The 18,901-nt window shown below is 40.4% G+C and overlaps 1 protein-coding gene across 1 annotated transcript in view; it reads left to right on the top strand.

The window, feature by feature from the left end:
- Nucleotides 1-15,340, top strand: part of LOC138193288 (ERC protein 2) — a 76,139-nt gene extending 60,799 nt beyond the window's left edge. Inside the window, exon 14 of the mRNA XM_069141245.1 lies at nucleotides 15,231-15,340. Within this exon, the coding sequence (XP_068997346.1) occupies nucleotides 15,231-15,243 (13 nt within the window). The 3' untranslated portion in view covers nucleotides 15,244-15,340. The remainder of the gene's footprint in view (nucleotides 1-15,230) is intronic.
- The last annotated feature ends 3,561 nt before the right edge of the window (nucleotides 15,341-18,901 follow it).

The raw sequence follows: 18,901 nt of genomic DNA, 5'->3' as shown, positions 1-18,901 counted from the left end.
AACCTGCACCTCATGGTATTTTTTTTTGTCAGTGGTAAGTGACTGCTGTATTAAATGATTAGGCATCAAGCCATGTTAGTTATCAGCACAATTTTGATTTAACAAAGACATTAATACAAAATTTACATTTGTGTTTCAGCACACGTGTTTTGTGGCAGCATGGGCTGATTAGACTTCTGTGTCAGAGCACGGGAGATGTACTGTAGCAGAGGATGGATGTCTTTTTAATCAGAGTGTTTCTGTTGGATCTCAGTCAGCTGACCTATTAACCACTATCTGAATGAAGGGAGAGGAGAACAGATGATGAAATAGACACTTCTTCATCCAGTTGGCAATACAGCAAAGTGAGTCAAAGATGGTTGTAGCCAGCAGGTCATTTTAATAAATACCTTCCAGAACAGGGGAGACTCACTGCTATTTCATAGCTTAGATATCCTTGTGATCTACTGTAATTTGTCAGTGATAACATTACGTAGTTTATGGTTGGTGTTTTATTTACTGTTAGTGGTGTACCGTAGAGGAATCAGTAACACTGAGCAGGCTTTTTGAAAAGTGTCTTTATCAGCTGTTAACACAAATACTTATAGGTCGATTTTTTTTTTTTTTTTTTTTTTTTTTAGAGAGCTCTTGAAGTCATGGTTACTGATCTCTTTCGGCAGTGTGTGTGTATATATGATGAACACAAATGAAACATGAATTATTTCTTTCTGGGAGGAGGTCAATCAAGTGTTGCTGCAGTGATTTGAAACATATCTGGTTATAATTAGCTTTAACAATCAGGATTAAGTAAAGACATTGTTGCATTGAAGCATCTGCATTTTCAGACATTTCATGTATATATTATGACAAAAGTTTGTCTAACTTGAAATGGGGAATTTTTTTATAGGTTGAGTGAAGGTAAAGCCTATTTTCTTTTTCCCTTACGCCTTCCCTCCGGTTATACATTATTTACTAGTGGAATTATTTTGTATATTTTTCTTCTTAATGCTTTTACAGCCCTATAATTTTAAAGGTCAGCCCTCATCATGTGATGTTGAGGCTAAACTTTGACAAAATAAATCAGCCGCCCAGTCTCACTATACCACAGCTACTGACGAGGTAAGCACTCTGGTATGTAAGGGAGGGTTTCAGGAAAAAAGGGAGGTGTTTGTGTGTATATATGTGTACATATGTATGTATGTATGTATGTGTGTCTAAAGTGACAGTGAGGGGTGTCATGTACGTATTTGGACTTGGAAAAGGGTGTCCAGGGTGGAAGGAATCAATGGTTCCAGGCTGACAAATATTCATACACCCACAAACAACCATTTGCACACATCTAATTCTTGGCGTTATTCCTCTGACCATAATCAAACTCCAGATGCTGAGTATGTACAAAACACACACCCTTTACGCATGCACGCCAAAATACACATAGCCTTCAAAGTCTCTGTATATACAAGTACTAGTTTTAGATGAAAATGTTTGTAAACAGCATACTTTCCTGTTGCAGTTGTCCTTACAATTACAACTTTATTTAAAACTTTATTTTAACTTGGAAAATAATCTGTCACATTTTTTTTTCCTTTGAACTATAAACAAGTTGCACCTACAACACAGCTGTTCATAACACAAATATTAAATACATAGACAATAGCCACCATACAGTGAATTGTAAAGTCATTTCTCACATTTAAACACGTTGACACACAAACAGACCTCTTTTCTTTTTCACACTGTCACACACACACAGACAATATATAAAAGGAACAGTGAAGTTGTATTTGTACTGCAATAAAACACGTCTAAGTACCATAAAGCATCTATCGGTAATAAACATACTTGTTTTGGTTGAATCTCTCAGCGCTGGATCGAGACAAGCGCCTCAGATAAAACTTCAGTCTCCCAGTGTTGGCCCAGCTCGCACTATTCTTTCATAGTTTCCCCTTTTTTTCTCCTTTTTTTCTCTCCTCTCTGTACCCCTCCTCTTTTTGCTTCAGATCATATCTGCCTGTCCTTCAATATATTGTGCATGTCTGAGAAGTAATTGCCCTGTTGTGTCCCTGTCTGCTTGAAATCAGAGGATTTTGTTCCACTCTGCTGTTTATTAAAAGAGACAAGGAAGAGACAGAGACAGAATTAAGAGTTATGAAAAGGGAGATAGAAATCTGAAGAAAAAAAATTCTTAAAAGGTTATTACTTCTTTTAACCTTGATTCACCTGGAAAAAGTCAACAAAAAATGTCAAGCTTTTTTCGAGCTACACACTTATTGATATTCACAGTCTCCCACAATTGGATTTAGTAGCGACCCAGTGTGACCACAGCTTCCTGCTGCTGGCCACTCAGCAGCTCTATTGAAGCCATTCAGTTACTCTTTGTGCCTTGCTCAAAAGCACATCAACATTAGTCTGCAAAGCATTTCATTTTTCCCAAATGGATGTGAGTTATAAGAGAAAAAAGTGACAAGCATGGGGAGAAAGAAGAAAAATGTCAAAGTTATAATGGAGAAAGAGACCGAAAGATAAAGAAAGGGCCATAGAAATATGTATGACGAGAGATATACTTGGAAAAAAAACAGAGCTCTCTTTTGACAGCCAGGAATAAAGTGGAGCTGCTTATGTTGGAAGGCAGATGTGTGGAGAGCTCCAGGTGGAAGAAGCAAAAGGAAATGTGAAAAATTACTTATTACGCTTGGTTTAGGAAATGGCTGGACTTGTGCACACTGTTCTCTCTCTCTTACTTCATCTTTCTAAAAAATGTCACTGCAATAAAATACTATTTCCCCCCCAAGAATTTACTCATTTCGGTAATCAACAAATCACAGTTCTCCCTCATACTTTCCAGTCACATGCTGCCCAGCCCGTCTGCTTCCTATATTCACACTCTGCGCGCCCTCATTTGCCTTCACATTGGTCAAAACACTCACTTCATTTTGCACTGATGGGTTCATGGGGGTGTATCAGCTATCAAACGGGACCAGCGTGTCTCCTGGTTTATACACCTGCCCCAGTAGCGGCTGTGTCTGATAGCTGATATGCCCTCATAGCTGGTCTGTTCTCCATGGACGTGCTCCGGAGCTTATAAAAACACACAGTCATCAAAGATCAGAGGATTAACAGTTCTTCTTCTCCTCTTCCTCCTTCCTGTGTAAATATGTGCACATGAACATCTGTACATAGTATGATTAATTCGTAACAGAATTGAATTGTAATCCTTATTTATGCAGCACTTTTCAAACCGCACTCATAAAAAGGATGAAAACTTATCAAATCAATAGCAGGGTGATTGAGAACTAAATAAAGATCCAAGCCAGAGATATGAAATGGCAGAATGATAAGCTGTATGTGTGCTTTTCAGAAGGGGGAGTGATAACAGATATAAATATTAATAAAATTGTTGATTGCTCACCTTCTGCTCTATCTCCTCTTATTATAACAAAAATGTCTGTTAAGATTTTGAAAAGTACTGACGTGTGTGTGGCACGATGAAGGTATAAAATGTATTCATCATCTTGTTAGATATATTACTCATTAATTTGGACACCAACATTACTCATAAGAACTGACTTGCATGCACACACACACCATTCTAAGGACTGTGACAGCAAATATTTGGCCCCATGTGGGGGCAGCTTGTAGGTTTTGCCTAGAGTAAACACAGCAGTGTGGATGTGGAATAATAATGTGGCGCATTTCAGCAGCTGCTTGGTCACAGCTTGTTTACAGTGTTAGAGGGTTCTCTTAAGCACTAATTTGTCACTGTCAGCTCTCTACTTTCTATGCATTTTTTTTTTTTTTTTTAAAGAGTGGAGGCCTAACTGGGAGCTCAAAGACAAGTGTTTTGATTCTATTTTGAGAGTGTTTGTAAGAAAATATAGATTGCGTACAAGTGTGTGTCTTATGGTGCATGGAGTTTGTGGGTTCATGAGTGTGTACCGGTGAGTATATTGGTGTCTGTGTTTATCCATATTTTTTTATATAATCATATGTGTGTGTGTTTGTGTGTGTGACAGATATGGTTAAGTAAGTTCGGTAAATGACAAGGAGTCTGTCATAGTTTGGAGATAAATACACAGCTGTCCTGGCTGGTTAATACACACTTCAGCTTTGTAATCAGCACCTCAGCAATGCACAATGCTGACAGCTGATTTATTGTCCATGTGTGCCAATTTATATCTTAAAAAACACAGGTCTTTGTGTGTGTGTTGGTGTAATCCTGTCTTCTCAGCTGCACATATGTATTTTTGAGAATTTGAGTATGTGTGTTTGTGTGCGTGTGTGTGCATGCATCTCCTGTCTGCGTATCTTTGTGACTTTTGTTGTTGAAAGAGTTACACAGCAGTGTCTCTCCTACATCAGACAAGTCTTGTCTTGTTCCAGTCTGCCATGTTACAAACTGATTGGACACACACACAACCTTTGTGCTTACCTGCTTTACTGTACACATTGTAGCTCTACCATTTAATTGTATGATACCACATGCAGGCCTTGAGTTAACTCAAAGAATGATAGGAGAATGAAACAAAAATGCATATTCATTTAATTATGCATTTTCATGTGGTATTACATTTAATCCACACCAACAAAAATACAGAAAACATTAACTGGAAGTAAATGTATATTGCAGTTGATATGTGTGCATACATTTTTACATACAGAATTTACATTCATGTGAAAAAGTAAGTACATCCCATGGGAACTGTTGGCTGTTTAGACATATTTGGACAAGCAAACATTGGATTTAATGCAATTCCCACATATAAGTGTGAAATACTTGAACATAAACACAAGGTTAGCCTTTTCAACCATTAGTTCATAATTCCATGTCTTTTTTGAGCCATTCCTTGGTAGATTTGCTGGTGTGATAAGAACCATCATCCTGTTGTAAGGTCCACTACCAGTTCAATTTGAACTCTTAAACAGATTGTCTCACATCATCTTCAAGCACTCTTTTATATGATGCAGAATTTATAATTGAATCGACTGCAGGCTGCCCAGTGTATGAAGCAGCAAAGCAACAACAAACCAAAACATTCCCAACGATTTGCTTCACATTTGGTACGAGGTTCGTCTCCTGAAAAGATGTCTTTGTTTTGTGCCAAACATGTCAACCTTTGCTGTAGCCTCACAACTTCATCTTTGATTCGCCTATCCAGACCACATTATTCCAAAAGGCCCGGTCTTATCCTATATGTTCATTGGCTGGATGCTTTGCTCTGATGTTCTTTTTGGACAGCAAAAGCTTTTTCCTGGCATGTCTTACATGCAGGTCAAAGTTGTGAAATCTCTTTCTGATTGTAGACACGCAGACTTTTCTACTAACAGGTTAATAAGTTACCAGCAGAAGCTGTGATGAAATATAGGGGTTCTCAGACAATTTTCTATTTTCTCTTGAGCCACCTTTGTTTGAGCGGCCAGTCTTGGACAGTTTGGCAGTTGATTGAAAACTACATGACTTCTAGGTAAAATTCTTCACAGAGAATAATTTAGGTTTAGGAGGTTCTAACTATTGGCACCTAATCTAGAACCCCTGGTACTAATTTTATGGAATTGAAGGTGTGATGAATGTGTGGGTGTATACTTACTTTTTTATGTGACTGGTTTGTTTCATTAAAATTTTGAAAATGTTATTCGTATCTGTTTGAGTATATCACCTTCATTAATAGGATCCAATGTTTCCTCATTCAAATGTCAAACAGCCATTCATTTTCCTACATTTTTACATGACAGTACACCATTGTCAGATTGTATGTCATACAAATCAAGTCTCTCTATGTATTCCATTATTTTAATAGTTAATTTACATTTCTTTATTGAGCCCCTCTTCATCTGTTGTCATCCATTTTTCTCTGTCTGAAGGCAAATCAGGTCTCCTAACATCCAGAAGCAGATGGTGCCAGGTGAGATGAGGAAAGATGCACTGACTGATGGACGCCCGCACTCTTTATCGCAGGTTTGAATACACTGTACATGTGTTTGTGTGCACATGTGTACATTTCTTGGTGTCTAATTGAGCTCTTCATCACCCTTTCAGCTCAGAGAGTTCAGATTGGCTTAAACTTATTTCACCTGCGCTTTTTCCTTGTTTTTTTCCTACTCACCTTTTTGGAAAAATCATTCCTCAGTAATCATTTTCTCCCTTGCTCTGTCTCTCCTACACATTGCTGTCTTCACACTCCCTCTCTGCATAATTCTTCTCCTCTGAGCACAGGGAGTACTGTACCAGTCCTTCATGCCTCCTGTCCCCCCGGTCTCACTGGATCTTAGAGTCAGCAGAAATCAGCTCCAATGGGAATAGGAACAAACTGGGTCTAGTTAGGCATCTTGATAAACCCTTTCTGATATAATTTCTGTAGTTTTATACTTGCTTAGGTATCAAGGTGAGTGTCAGCTGATTACTTGATGTGTCTACATCTGTGGGCATTCTTGTGTACTAGCCTGCAGAGCTATGCTGAGGTGTTAATATGTAGAATGCAGCCATGCCAGGTTATTCCCATTGGAACATGAGTACACCTCACTATACCTCTCGGCCAAACAGACCAAGGGTCTCTCAGTCTGTTTTTGGTTGAGCTATTTTGTTATTCCTGCGTATGCTGGCGGGCAACATCCAACATCCTATTTCTGCATGTAAACAGTTTCTGAAAAACACACATTAACATTGCTACAACCTGGAAAGAGTTGTAGAGTGACTGCTCGGTACAATGACTCGTGTGAGGGAGTGGTGTCACAGAGATAGATGATGTCCACACAGAGAGAAATATTGAACATTTCACATATAGTTGAATTTATTTATCTAGGTACGTATTATTAATATTATGAAATATTGACCAAAGGAAACACTAAGTTCCAGTTTATTGCCATTGATCTGGGATAGCCCTCCCACCTGGTTTCCTGTGCTGCTCTGTCTTGTTTCCTCTGGCAGGGCCCTTGGTTGGTTGCACATTCTTTATAACACTGACTCCTTCTATATCTCAACACTTAAAGACCCCCTCCAATGAAAATTAAGTTTTTAATCTTGTTAACATGTCCATATGGTGTTTTTTTTATATGCAAGATGACATATCATGAGTGAAATAAGGACTCAACACCATGGGTTAGCATTTCCACTCAGGAACTTCAATGACTGTCTGATGAATTTACCAGTTCAGAAAACCAGGGTTTCACATCTCACAAACCCAAGGAACCAATCCCATTAACTTCCTGGGTGAAACTTTCAACATCATCAAGCTGCCAGCCCAAGATGCAGGCGAGAGGCGGAGGAGTGTGGGTGGAGATAGAGGCAGGGACTATTTGCATGTTCATAGATCTCTGCGTAATGAATAACACATTAAGGCATAATCCACTCAAATGAATAAAAATCACTCTCTAGTCAGTCCTCATTGTCTTTAATCAATGGCTTTGTTCCTGGATCCAGGAAACAGACTCCACATGAGAAACGTCATCTGCTCTACACCAGCACATTTCAGACACTGAGACACTTTAATCTCCCCGACCAGACAGTCCGACATCAAAGGTTTATGACCCTTATGAGTTATTACAAAAAACACTTGATTCAGCAGTTTTATTTTGACATCTCAGTTAATTCTACACATAAAAGTATAAACTTCAACAATGTGTTTTTCCTGCTAGATTTCCAAAGGAAAGTGTAACATGGACAAACACACCAATTCAGCATTAGATAACAGAAATTACACATCAATAGCTGAAAATGGTAACTGTACATAATAAATATATCAATATATCAACTTTATGATTAAAACATATCAATATATCAACCTCATGAATAATATTGTAGCAATATAATAGAAAATGGAGCAACAACACTCAGGGAAACATTACATTTTTAAAGACGTCTACATAAGACCATGTATTCCAGTCCACTATCTGCTTAGATGTTATGAATAGAATATGCACTCTGTGTATTGTGTCTGCTTATCAGTGAGGTTGCAGTGTGGCCTCTGCCTGTCTCTCTTTCCATTTATCTCCGAATCCATCAGGAACACAGCACGCTCCGAGGGTACACACACACAAACAAACTCTCTCCATTGTTCCAGGAGAGTTTATGTAGGATGGAGTGATAGAATCTATTCGCTCCATTGTCTCCATCGCGCCACGCTGCACTTCACAAACACAGAGAAAACACACATCGGAAGTATTCACTTCAAGCCTTCACACTTGCCTTTCATTTCTCTTTTATCTATAAGGAGAGGCATCAGTAACCCTCAGTACACAGGGATTACAGAGACTAATTTTTAAATCTGGCGACAGTTAAAGAAGATAGAAATATTTCAGGATTTTCCCTCACTTGTAACTTGTTCCCAAAGTCTGTAGACCTAACTTAAAGGTCCCGTATTATATAAATTCAGATTTCCATGTCTTTTGTGATTGTGAAGCAGTTTTAGGTTTGAATAAAGTGAAAGTGTCACACCACTCAGTCCACGGAGAAATGCACACGGTCCCTATTCAGCAATTGTGTGACTTGAACCAGCCGATTGGATTTCTGTGAGTTTGTGATGTCACAGTGAGTTTGACAGTGAATTTAATAGATTAAACATTGCAGCCTTTTATATGTAAATAAAAACAGCGATCATTCTGTCATGGAGCTAGCAAGCTACAAGACTGAAGAACCATCTGATATCTGATGATTCTAATAGTCTAAGCAGTCATTCTGCTTTCCTTTTTTTTTTTTTTTTATAATGGCGGATAGTTTGTTTTTCCCACAAGACCAAAGAAAACTTGTGGTTGGCCGGGGTGTGTGTCACTTACTTTAGAGTTAATCAGGAGAGAGCACCATTGATATCGATGCACCTTAAGGACACAGGCACAAAACAGAATGTTTTGGTCGAGCTCCAGGGATAACCTTGAGAGGAGATGTCAAACTATGCTGAGATAATTTTTGGAACTTTAACCCACAAAAATATCTTCTTACGGACATCAAATCTGAAAATAGAGCACCGGAAAAGCTGAGGATCATGGGCACACAGCTGCTGAAAATGTGGATTCTCTCAGTCGCCGCTCATTTATTTAAATGACTAAATAAAGTGACTATAATCCCTCCATCAAACCAGAGAGGGCCAAAGCCATAATGATCCTTCCCTGGAGCTTTAGGTGATGATTGGGGCTGCAGAGGCAATTATCTCTCCATGTCTCCCTGCTCACTGTGACTCCATATCTCTCTTGCTCTTTTTCCCATTCTTTGTACTCTTGAAAGCCAGCAATATTCTCTTGTTACTAATAAAACTCACATTACACACATTTATGCTCAAACACACATATACAGACAGACACACACACACGGGCAGATATAGCTTTCTGGTTAGGTTACACTCAGGGGTCCAGCGGTGGCAGCCTCATCTCAGTGGGGTGTGTGTGTGTGTGTGTGTGTGTGTGTGTGTGTGTGTGTGTGTGTGTGTGTGTGTGTGTGTGTGTGTGTGTGTGTGGGTGGGTGGGTGCGTGGGTGCGTGCGTGCGTGCGTGCGTGTGTGTGTGTATATGCATGCATGTGCAGGTTTCTGTCTGTTGGGTGGGGTCAGACCAGTACTTGTTGATTCTGGTGCATCGAATTACTGCCCGTCTGTCACATCCAATTACGGTTTTGGACTGTTGAAGCACACAGCCTGCCTCTGTATGTGTGTGTGCGGGTGTTTGTTGCTCACCTCCAGCTGTGTCGTGCTGACGTGACGAGCCACAAGTATCCGCTTGTGATTTGGCTGGCTTGGCAATGTTTTCATCACACTCAAGGATAATCCCATGGCTGCAGTTTAAATCCGTATCACTAAATTACAAAAAGAAATGTGCCTCTTACACTGATGTGCTGATAATGGTACCAACCTCATACTCAGGTTCTCTTCTTGATAATTGTTGGAGTCAGTTAATAAGCCATTTATATGCATCTTGCATGTTTCTGGCACTGGCTCATAAAAGTATGTTGTCTGCACATGGGGGATCCGTCACAATAGATTTCTCACGTGTAACCACTGCTGTTTAGACTGGTGCTCTACTTCCAGCAATACTAAACAGTTTTCCTATTCAGAGTGCTGTGAGAGATAGTCATGGTTGTAGAGACATTCACATTCACATTGCAGCTATATACTTGGCTAATGCCATTGCTTCTAAGCAATTGATGTTACAAACTGTCTTTAAGAAACATGAAGAAGCTGTTTCTGAGATTAAATACCAATTTAAGAGCATTTAGTTTATTTTATTGTCATCCATCACAGTCAAATCTTAAATTTCGTCTATTACCTGCCGAAAGTGTCCTGCACATCCTTATTGCTTCCAGCAATATCTGTTGCTGCTGACACATCTTGCCACCAGTTGCTTATACTTTGTCATATTCATTTTCTTGAGCGTCTACTAGTGTTATCAAGTTGGTGCCATAAAACATCTGATGTCTGATGATTCTAATAGTCAAAGCACTAATTTTGTTGTGCTTTTCTTTCTGCCATTTTTTTATGGCAGGTAGCTGGTCTTTTCTTACATTTAATGCTGCGTTTGTTATTAATTTCCTGGTGCTACTGCCTCTCTTTACAGAAAGTTGCACAAAGTGTTGCTTTTATAGTTTTTAAATGATATCAGAAGACGTTTTGTTTGATCAGAATGTGACTTTAATTGTATTATTTAAAACATCTTATCTGGTGGTTTTTTTTGCTAATGTGGAGCTTGTTTCCGATTCGGATCCGGTTGGCACATACCTGTTTTATTTTGCAGAACTAGACTCTCACTTGAAAGTGTTCCCTTGTCCACGTGACTGCAAGGCCTCTACACTGCTCCCAGGAAAGTGTGAAGGTGTGAACTTGAAAGTGAGTCAACGCTTTCGGAGTCAGAGAGAAACTCCAAAAAAAAAAACAGGGAGAGAGAGAATCAGGAGGTTTATTATTTCTTTCCAGTGTTTTCTTTCACAGTTCCATCAACCAGTGTGGAGAGGGATCATTTTCTCCCACTCACCATAGGTGTCAGAGAGGCCACACACAAACTGTGCATGTAAACGTGCACAGTCTACTCCATACACACATAATTTTGCACACTCGTAGGGATGTCAGCAAAGGTCATAGTGCTTACAAATTCTCTCTCCATCACTTACTGCTGTCTTCTATCTTTGGCTGTGTCTATTTATTCTTCTAGAAGTCTTGTTTCTTCTCTTACCAAAGCTTTTGTCTTTCCCTTGCCTCTATTTTATATGGAGTCAATTTCTTTTACGCAAGAGACCAACAATTAAACCTTTGCTCATTGTCTTTTGCTGATACAGTTTGAAACCAGTGCAACAACATTTGATGATGGATTTGTGGAACAAACTATACTGAAAGAAAAACACTTCTCTTCCCGATTTTTGCTGCTTTGCTTCCAAACCTCCTCCTATTTACTCTTCTTGCCCCCCAGCTTCCTCTTTTAGCTTCCCAGGATGCCATGCGGGAGACAGCAGAGCGGATCATGGAGTTGGAGAGGGCTCTGAGGGAAAGCATGAGCACGTCTGCACATAGGGAGACTCTTTGGGCGCAGGAGGAAGCTGCACGTGTTCAGGCCCAGAGAGAGGTTCACCTGATGTTACACAAACTTATGGAGGACATAGATCAACATACACACACATATACACACATTCATACACACAAATATCCTCATACATCTCTACACAGGCAGTCTCGCCTACCTTTTAATCTGGTCTGCTCATCCAGAACTCAGAAAAATCACGAGGAAAATGTGAGGAGCTGAACTACACCCCCATGTGGCCTAGAAAGTAACTGCAGGCAGACTTGTTAATGACCCTTAACCGCCAAATATGCTCTTCTTACCCACCAAATATCATTATTCCAAAAAGGATAATTGACTTTTGCTTTCTCTCTGTTATTGCCTTTTCTTCTTAATTTAGTTTTTATTCTCTAGACATGCTCTTGTTTATTTTCTCTGTCTTGACTGAAATTCCAGTGGCCTCCTTTTATTTTCTCCTGTTTTGTTTGCTGCTGCATGCTTGTACATGTAAGCATATGTTTGACATGTTGTGAGTTTATGTGCATTCATTCAGAATTTACCAACGAAACTGTAGATTTTGGGCTTGTAGACTTGATGGAGTATAGGCTGCCCTATTAATCTGTATGTCCTGCTATCTACCTATCTGTCTTTCTGCCAGCCAGCTTGTTGGTCTACATATTTAAGGGGGTCCAAAAAAAACAAAACATATGTGTGTGCTTTTGTATCTTTGTGTGAGCGTAGGTGTGTCTGCGGTGGGAAAGAGAAATAGGGCCAGGGAGTGTGTTTCCTCTCGGTGTGAGTGTGCATTTGAATGAGAATGACCTCGAATTACTTATGAGTGCCACAAGTAATATGAGAGCAATCGGTGGTTAAAACAAGAACTAACATTTTGAGGCAGAGTAGTGGCTGTATTGCTTCAAACACACGTATGCTCCCGAGGAGAACTTAAAAGATGAAGAGAGGAGATTGGCGCAGAGAGAGGCAAAGTAAGAGAAGGTCAAACTCAGTTTAGAAAATTCAATGAGAGCCAATGCTAACTGTGGCTTGTTTTTTCCTCCTTTTCTCAATTCCTGTACTTTGCACGCTTGACTTACATGCAGCATGGATACTGTGTTTATCAAACAATATTCCGATGCACTGTGAAGTCAGAAAGAAAAGTATATTTATGTATGTGGGACTTTTTCGCACGCATAAAAGTGGATGATTCAGCTTTGACCCGAGTTTACCCGTGTGTGGAGCAATCAGGGACATCCTTTCCCAACTTGTGACACATTAACACTCATTGACCCCAAAAGCTATAGTCATCTCGCTTCTATTTTAAGTCAATCCAGACCCTACACGTAGAGAACATACTGAGCCAGCACGCAGTCAAAGTGGCAACTGAACTTGACACAAACTGAGCTAGACTAGAGTTACAGCCACGCTGTCGACACAAGGAGAGGCACCCGTTTCACCAAGTGATCAAGCTGCACAGTCACTCATGCCCATAATGATGGTAGCTGTCAATACAGTGAACTCTGTAAGCCAAGATGACATCACCATATAAGGAGGACACGAGTCAACATGCCATTACCATGTAATGTCAGAGTCTCCAGAAGTGTGTATGGAGGGAATAGAGAGAGGGACAGGTCCTTCTGAAACATCACCTGACCCTGGCACTGTTTCAGAGTTCCCTGCCAAACTCCCCCCCTACCCCCCCACCACACACACACACACACACACACACACACACACACACACACACACACACACACACACACACTTTTTCTTTCTTCTCCCTTCTGTCCCAGAGTAATCAGTCTCATGATGTGTAATGCGCTGAAAGTCTTCCATCAGCCTGACCTGCTGAAATGGAGCATGGGTAATGCCCTGGGTCACTTTTCTTCACACCCCTGTTCTCTAAGTCTCCCACTCCCTCTTTGCCTCTCTCTGCCTCTTGTCTCTCTCATAAAATCATTCCTGCTGTCCATCCCTTGTCCCAAGCCTCGTGCTTTCCCATCTGCCCTCTTAAGTTGTCTCACGCAATTATCTCCACACTCTCTCTCCCTTTCTCCCCATTTCTGTTCTCATTTCTCTCCCTCTCTCCCCCTCTAGGATGTTTGAACTAGGCCTTTGAACCAGCAACACAACGCAAACGGACAAGAGGGATTTGGCCCTTACCACTGAGCCCTCAATCAGCTTATCAACTAAAGGGGCTTTGGGCCAGTCTTAGCGAGCCTTAGCCTGGCTGGGGGGCTTTGCCTTGAAGTTGAGCTAAATTAGCACGCACAGGCTCACCGCTAAGCTGATTAGGTCCCTAATTTCACTAAAACGCATTGTATTCCTTATTAATGATGTGATTGTGAAGTGAGGGCTATTGCCTGGGTGGTGGACTAATGAGGGACTGAGGGGGGCTGGGGATTGGGGAGGGGGTGGGGGTTGGTGCATGAGGGTTGATAGACATGTGGTGGGTATAACTGTGTGTGTTGTGTGGAGTGTGTGTGTGTGTGTGTGTGTGTGTGTGTGTGTGTGTGAGACTCTTGGCTTTCAAGATGAAAAGATTGGCTTTGCATTCATTTAAGCCTGCAACAAGACATCAACTATTAAAATGGTGTGAATTTGAACAGTTGGATCTAGTATTGATTTTAGGTCTGTTAACAGCTGGAAACTACAGGGGTCGGTTGTTGTTGGCAAATTGTTTTTATTTTATTGAAAACAATGCTTTGTTACATTTCTAGCAAGTTATGACCAAAAGTTGTCACTTTCTAACCACTGAGAATTTAGCTTTGTTTTCACCCTTTCTTCTCCTTTTCCATGTGATATTCATGAACAGTCAGTGAGCACATTATCTGACATCTGTGAAACACACCTATAAAACTGGAGGAGATGGAGAGTGTCCTGAAAATGTGTGAACGATTTGGCCCCTTCATAAAAGAGGCCCATTGCTTTTTTTCATGTCCTACCCCATAGAGCGCTTTCCCCTAATACTCATTTTTTTTTTTTTTTTTTTTTTTTTTTTTTTTTGTGTGTGTGCTTCTCCTTCTTCATAGTTCTCTTTGTTCATTTCAAAATGTATTGTTTGACTGGCTTATATCTCAAAGCTGCCGATCATCACAACTGAACAAACATAAATTAATGTTCTTGTGGTTTTCTATTTACATCATCTGAACATGCTTGTCAAGTACTGCATCCTATTGTAAAGTACTTGTTGTTAGACAATTAGACACTTCCTGTCTTGGTATAATGATACCCTGAGGTCACATCCTGTCTATCAGACACTCAGAGGTTGGACACACAGGCGTGCATGGCTGGAGGGCATGTGTGTGCAGAGGGAGATGTAGTTGAGAAGCTGAGCATTATCCTCACCTGCTCTAAAGTAGAACCACACTTGAGAGTGAGATAAAATAAGTGGTGAAAGGTCAGAGAGAAGAGAGAACCCTTGTTTCCAGCACAAGGGTCAGTGGATTTATCATTCAACTAATCTATGAACCCCAGTAATTTCACCCGCCACCAAGATGTCAGCTGGCAATTGATTTTCATGTTTAGGCAGTCGTTTCATCTCATCTCACAGCACACACACCAACATGCAGACAAAGTTAATTTTGTACTAATTACTTTTCCATGTCCTCATGAGCATGAGTGTGAGTGTGCATCCATTAGGATAGACGAGGTCTTGTGTACTGACTTTTAAATTACATAAATCGAAAAGAAAAAAAAAAATTCTATGTTTGAGAACAGAGCAACGTGGGTATCCTGGTATGTTTTTATTGTGTTTTAACCTGTTTCTTTATGTCTCCCCCCAAACAGTTGGAGGAGCTGATGGGGGCTTTGGAAAAGACACGCCAGGAGCTGGACGCCACTAAACTGCGACTGTCCTCCACTCAGCACTCCCTGCATGAAAGAGACGGACACCTCAACAGTCTACGGCAGGAGAGACGCAAACAGCTGGAGGAGATTCTGGAGATGAAGTTAGTGCCACACTCATCTATACGTCTGCATATGCAGCTCCTACATTAAGTTCCATCCAGTAGCCACTTAATTAGGTACACCCTTTCAGTGTAATGCAATTCAATAAGACAGCCCTGCTATACCAACTCTCTTTATTAAACTCTCAGTGTTCAGGTTAAGTTAACATTGCTGGAAATGTGCAAGTTTGATTTTATGTTTATTATTGAGGTCATTTTAAAAGGTGAAGCCACTGAACTTCATTATATTTAATATTGTGGTTAATGCACAGGAGTGTTTAACACATGACTGCTACATGACTGCTAAAAAAAACGCCTCTATTTCATCAGGCACCATAAAAATTTACTTTATGGCATAACAGTTGTAGTGGATCAGATACAAGTGTATCTATGGACACTATATGGAATGAATGACTGTACCGCTGAACAATTTTGTATCCACTTTAATCGGCTCAGCTTTTCCTCCTTCAGTTCATATACTCTGTAACCATAAGTTATATCTGCATTTCGCTGATCAGTAAAAGGAGGACTTGAGCTTAAATAGCTCAAGAATGGCAATAATGTGTGATGCAATGCATGAGGTTTTGGTAACTGCAGTAAGATGTACTGTGAGAAAAAAAAAAAACTACACCAACTGTTTGTGGTAGTGACTGACAGCCCATAAAAATATATGATCAAGAGTTTTTTTTATCAGTGTTGGCATGATTCGATCAGTTTGCTTTTTCAAAACCATTTTTATTGTCCTGCACAGCAGCTTTGTTGCTGCAGCACAAAAACCTCTGTCTAATATTATATTAGGCACTTTCATCCACTCACCTGTTCACACGTGCGTCTGTGCATTAGTGTTATATAGACATCAGTGCTGAGGTGTGTTCTGAGGCAGGATCAGCCGTTGTCTATAGCCGCCTTGTGAAAAGTTACATTTATTGAGGACAGGTGGTGCAGCCCTCGACCGCAGGTCAGAAAAATGTGTGTGCAGCTCTTTTTTGTGCATGTGTCTGTGTGACAGAGAGGGAGTTAGAGGAGGAGGAAGCTCAGAAAAGGCTGTGCAAGAGTCTGCATATCCATGTGTGAGTGTGTGTCAGTGGGTATGTACGAATGTGTGAGTGAGTTCAGTGATCTGTCAGTGGATCGGCTACATGTGTGTTTGCTTTGAGCGCTCTGATTGAAGGAGCACGGAACCACATATCTGGTTGTCATGTGCTGCAGAGAAATGCCTTTAATGTCAGCCACTCGTTACAGTACAAAAGGAAAGGCTGGCACATATGTATTGAAAACACAACTTTTAAAATCCATTATTCCTCACAAGCCCCTCTGATCACACTAACTCTTAAGGAATGTTCATATACGTCTGTCTCTGCCTACAGCATATGTACTATGTGTGTGTATAGTTTGCTGGAGACTGACAAAAGAGTGCCCTTTGCCTATCCTTCTACACACACACACACACACACACACACACACACACACACACACACACACACACACACACACTTCTGATACAAACCATCCTCCTGTCTGTTCCAATATCCACCATCCAAACATTACCAGTATTGTTTATCAGAGAAAATGTATTACACATGATACAGACACACACAGGCTCTAGGTATGTACACGAAATTACAAAAATGCTCTGTGACCTAGTATGTGAATGATATTTTTCTACTTATCTGGCAGTGTGCTTACATTAATATTATATTACTATTAAAAATATGTCTGATCCACAGGAGATCTAAACAGATTCAATTGACCCAGTGTGAATAGATTTTAATCACCTAGTCTGGATAGATCAAAACTTCTTTAATTAAGATGAATAGAAGCTCATTGTGGACACAGTTAAATAAGTACAGTATTACCTGCACTACTTTAAATCCAAACTTTTGAAAATATATTCAAATGTTGTGTATAGCTGCGATAGATGACAATTCACCAGCAGATCTCTAATTCATGTTTTTTTTTTTTTTTATCTACAATTGACAAATTACTGAGAGACACACACACACACACACACACACACACACTGACACACACTGACCTTACGCCCCACCACACACGCTCACATTCTTCTATGTGACTGAAGGATCTAATGTTCTCTCTAAAATTTGAGAAAACTAACTCTTCGATGTTGGAACACCCTGACAAATTCAAATCCATTTGGGGTCTGATCACTTCATAATTATTAGTTAGACTCTCTCTATACATTCATAACTTCTTACTTTTACACAGGACTCCTCTTTTAGCCCTGAACTTGTTTTTTTTTTTGTTTTGTTTTTTTTACCTTTACTTTAATATTAACACTATAAAGTGCTACTTTACAACTTAGGCAGTATGATCTGATCTCTGTGTTTGGAGGAATTTAGAGGTAAGAACCAGGCTGGACAATGATTGAGAGGAAGAAAATGGAAAACCACATATACAGGGAATGGTTATGTTCTTGGTGTTTTTGAGAATAAACACAATGTACTAGAAAGACGTCTGAGGAGGAAGGTTAGTGTGATGGTTGGTTGACATAAACAGCAACAAAGTAGATGGGATTCTTTGCCTTTGTGTTCAAGACTTTGACTGGTCTACACTGGTAAGAGCTAATGGAAGGGGCACAGGGGGGCGTGAGTGTGTGTGTGGTCTGCTGTACATTGGATTCTGTGTGTCTGTGTATGAAGAGGTTGGAGGCAGGGGTTTGGGGTCACTGGTGATGAGGATTAAAGGACTGTTGAATTGCAAGGGGTAAAGATTCGTGAGACTGACATACATCTGAACAAGCCACAAAGATACACATGCAGAATGTACACACAACCTCAGTGGAACTCACATATAATCAGTCACGTCTGCAGACATGCACATACTTACACAAACTGTGGCTTTCTGCTTTAAAAGGGGGCCAAACTCCCACAGCACAGCTCTGGTCCAAGTTAGTGCAGGGGAATCTAAACAGCAAAGATAGGGCAGAGAAAGAGAGGTAACAAGAGGGAAGGAGTTAGAGTGAATGCAGGAATAATATGAGACAGAGACAGAGAGAATGAGAGGGGGGGAGGTGGGAATGGAGGGGCTACACAAACTGAACTATTTCAAATCTTAGAAATAATGAGAGAAGTTTGATTGCATGCCAAGTTTCTCCTTCTCTCCACTGTAATGTGGCATTTGTCAAGACCAGCTGAAGCAAACCATGTGAGGCACGCTCTCCGGTGAATTGGGGAGCTTTCTGTGTGTGTTTTTTAATGTGTGTGTGTATAAGCCAGAGGGAGGGAGAGAACTCTTGCCTTTTCAACACTGTTAATGAAAGAGACAAGAGGGAAAAAAATCATTTTCAATATCCTCTCATTGCATGCTGGGTTTCCTAGCTCATAAAGTGTGTGTGTGTGTGTGTGTGTGTGTGTGTGTGTGTGTGTGTGTGTGTGTGTGTGTGTGTGTGTGTGTGTGTGTGTGTGTGTGTGTGTGTGTGCGTGTGTGCGTGCGTGTGTGTGTGTGTCTGTGTGTGTGTTTGAGAGAGAGTGCATTTTCATATTTGGCTTTTCA

This window comes from Embiotoca jacksoni, unplaced genomic scaffold (assembly GCF_022577435.1).
Source record: "Embiotoca jacksoni isolate LCO1_2020_lvr unplaced genomic scaffold, fEmbJac1.0.p SCAF_9, whole genome shotgun sequence".
NCBI classification, from domain to species: domain Eukaryota; kingdom Metazoa; phylum Chordata; class Actinopteri; family Embiotocidae; genus Embiotoca; species Embiotoca jacksoni.
Note: the sequence above shows the minus strand (reverse complement) of the source record. Positions and strands in the feature narration are given on the sequence as shown.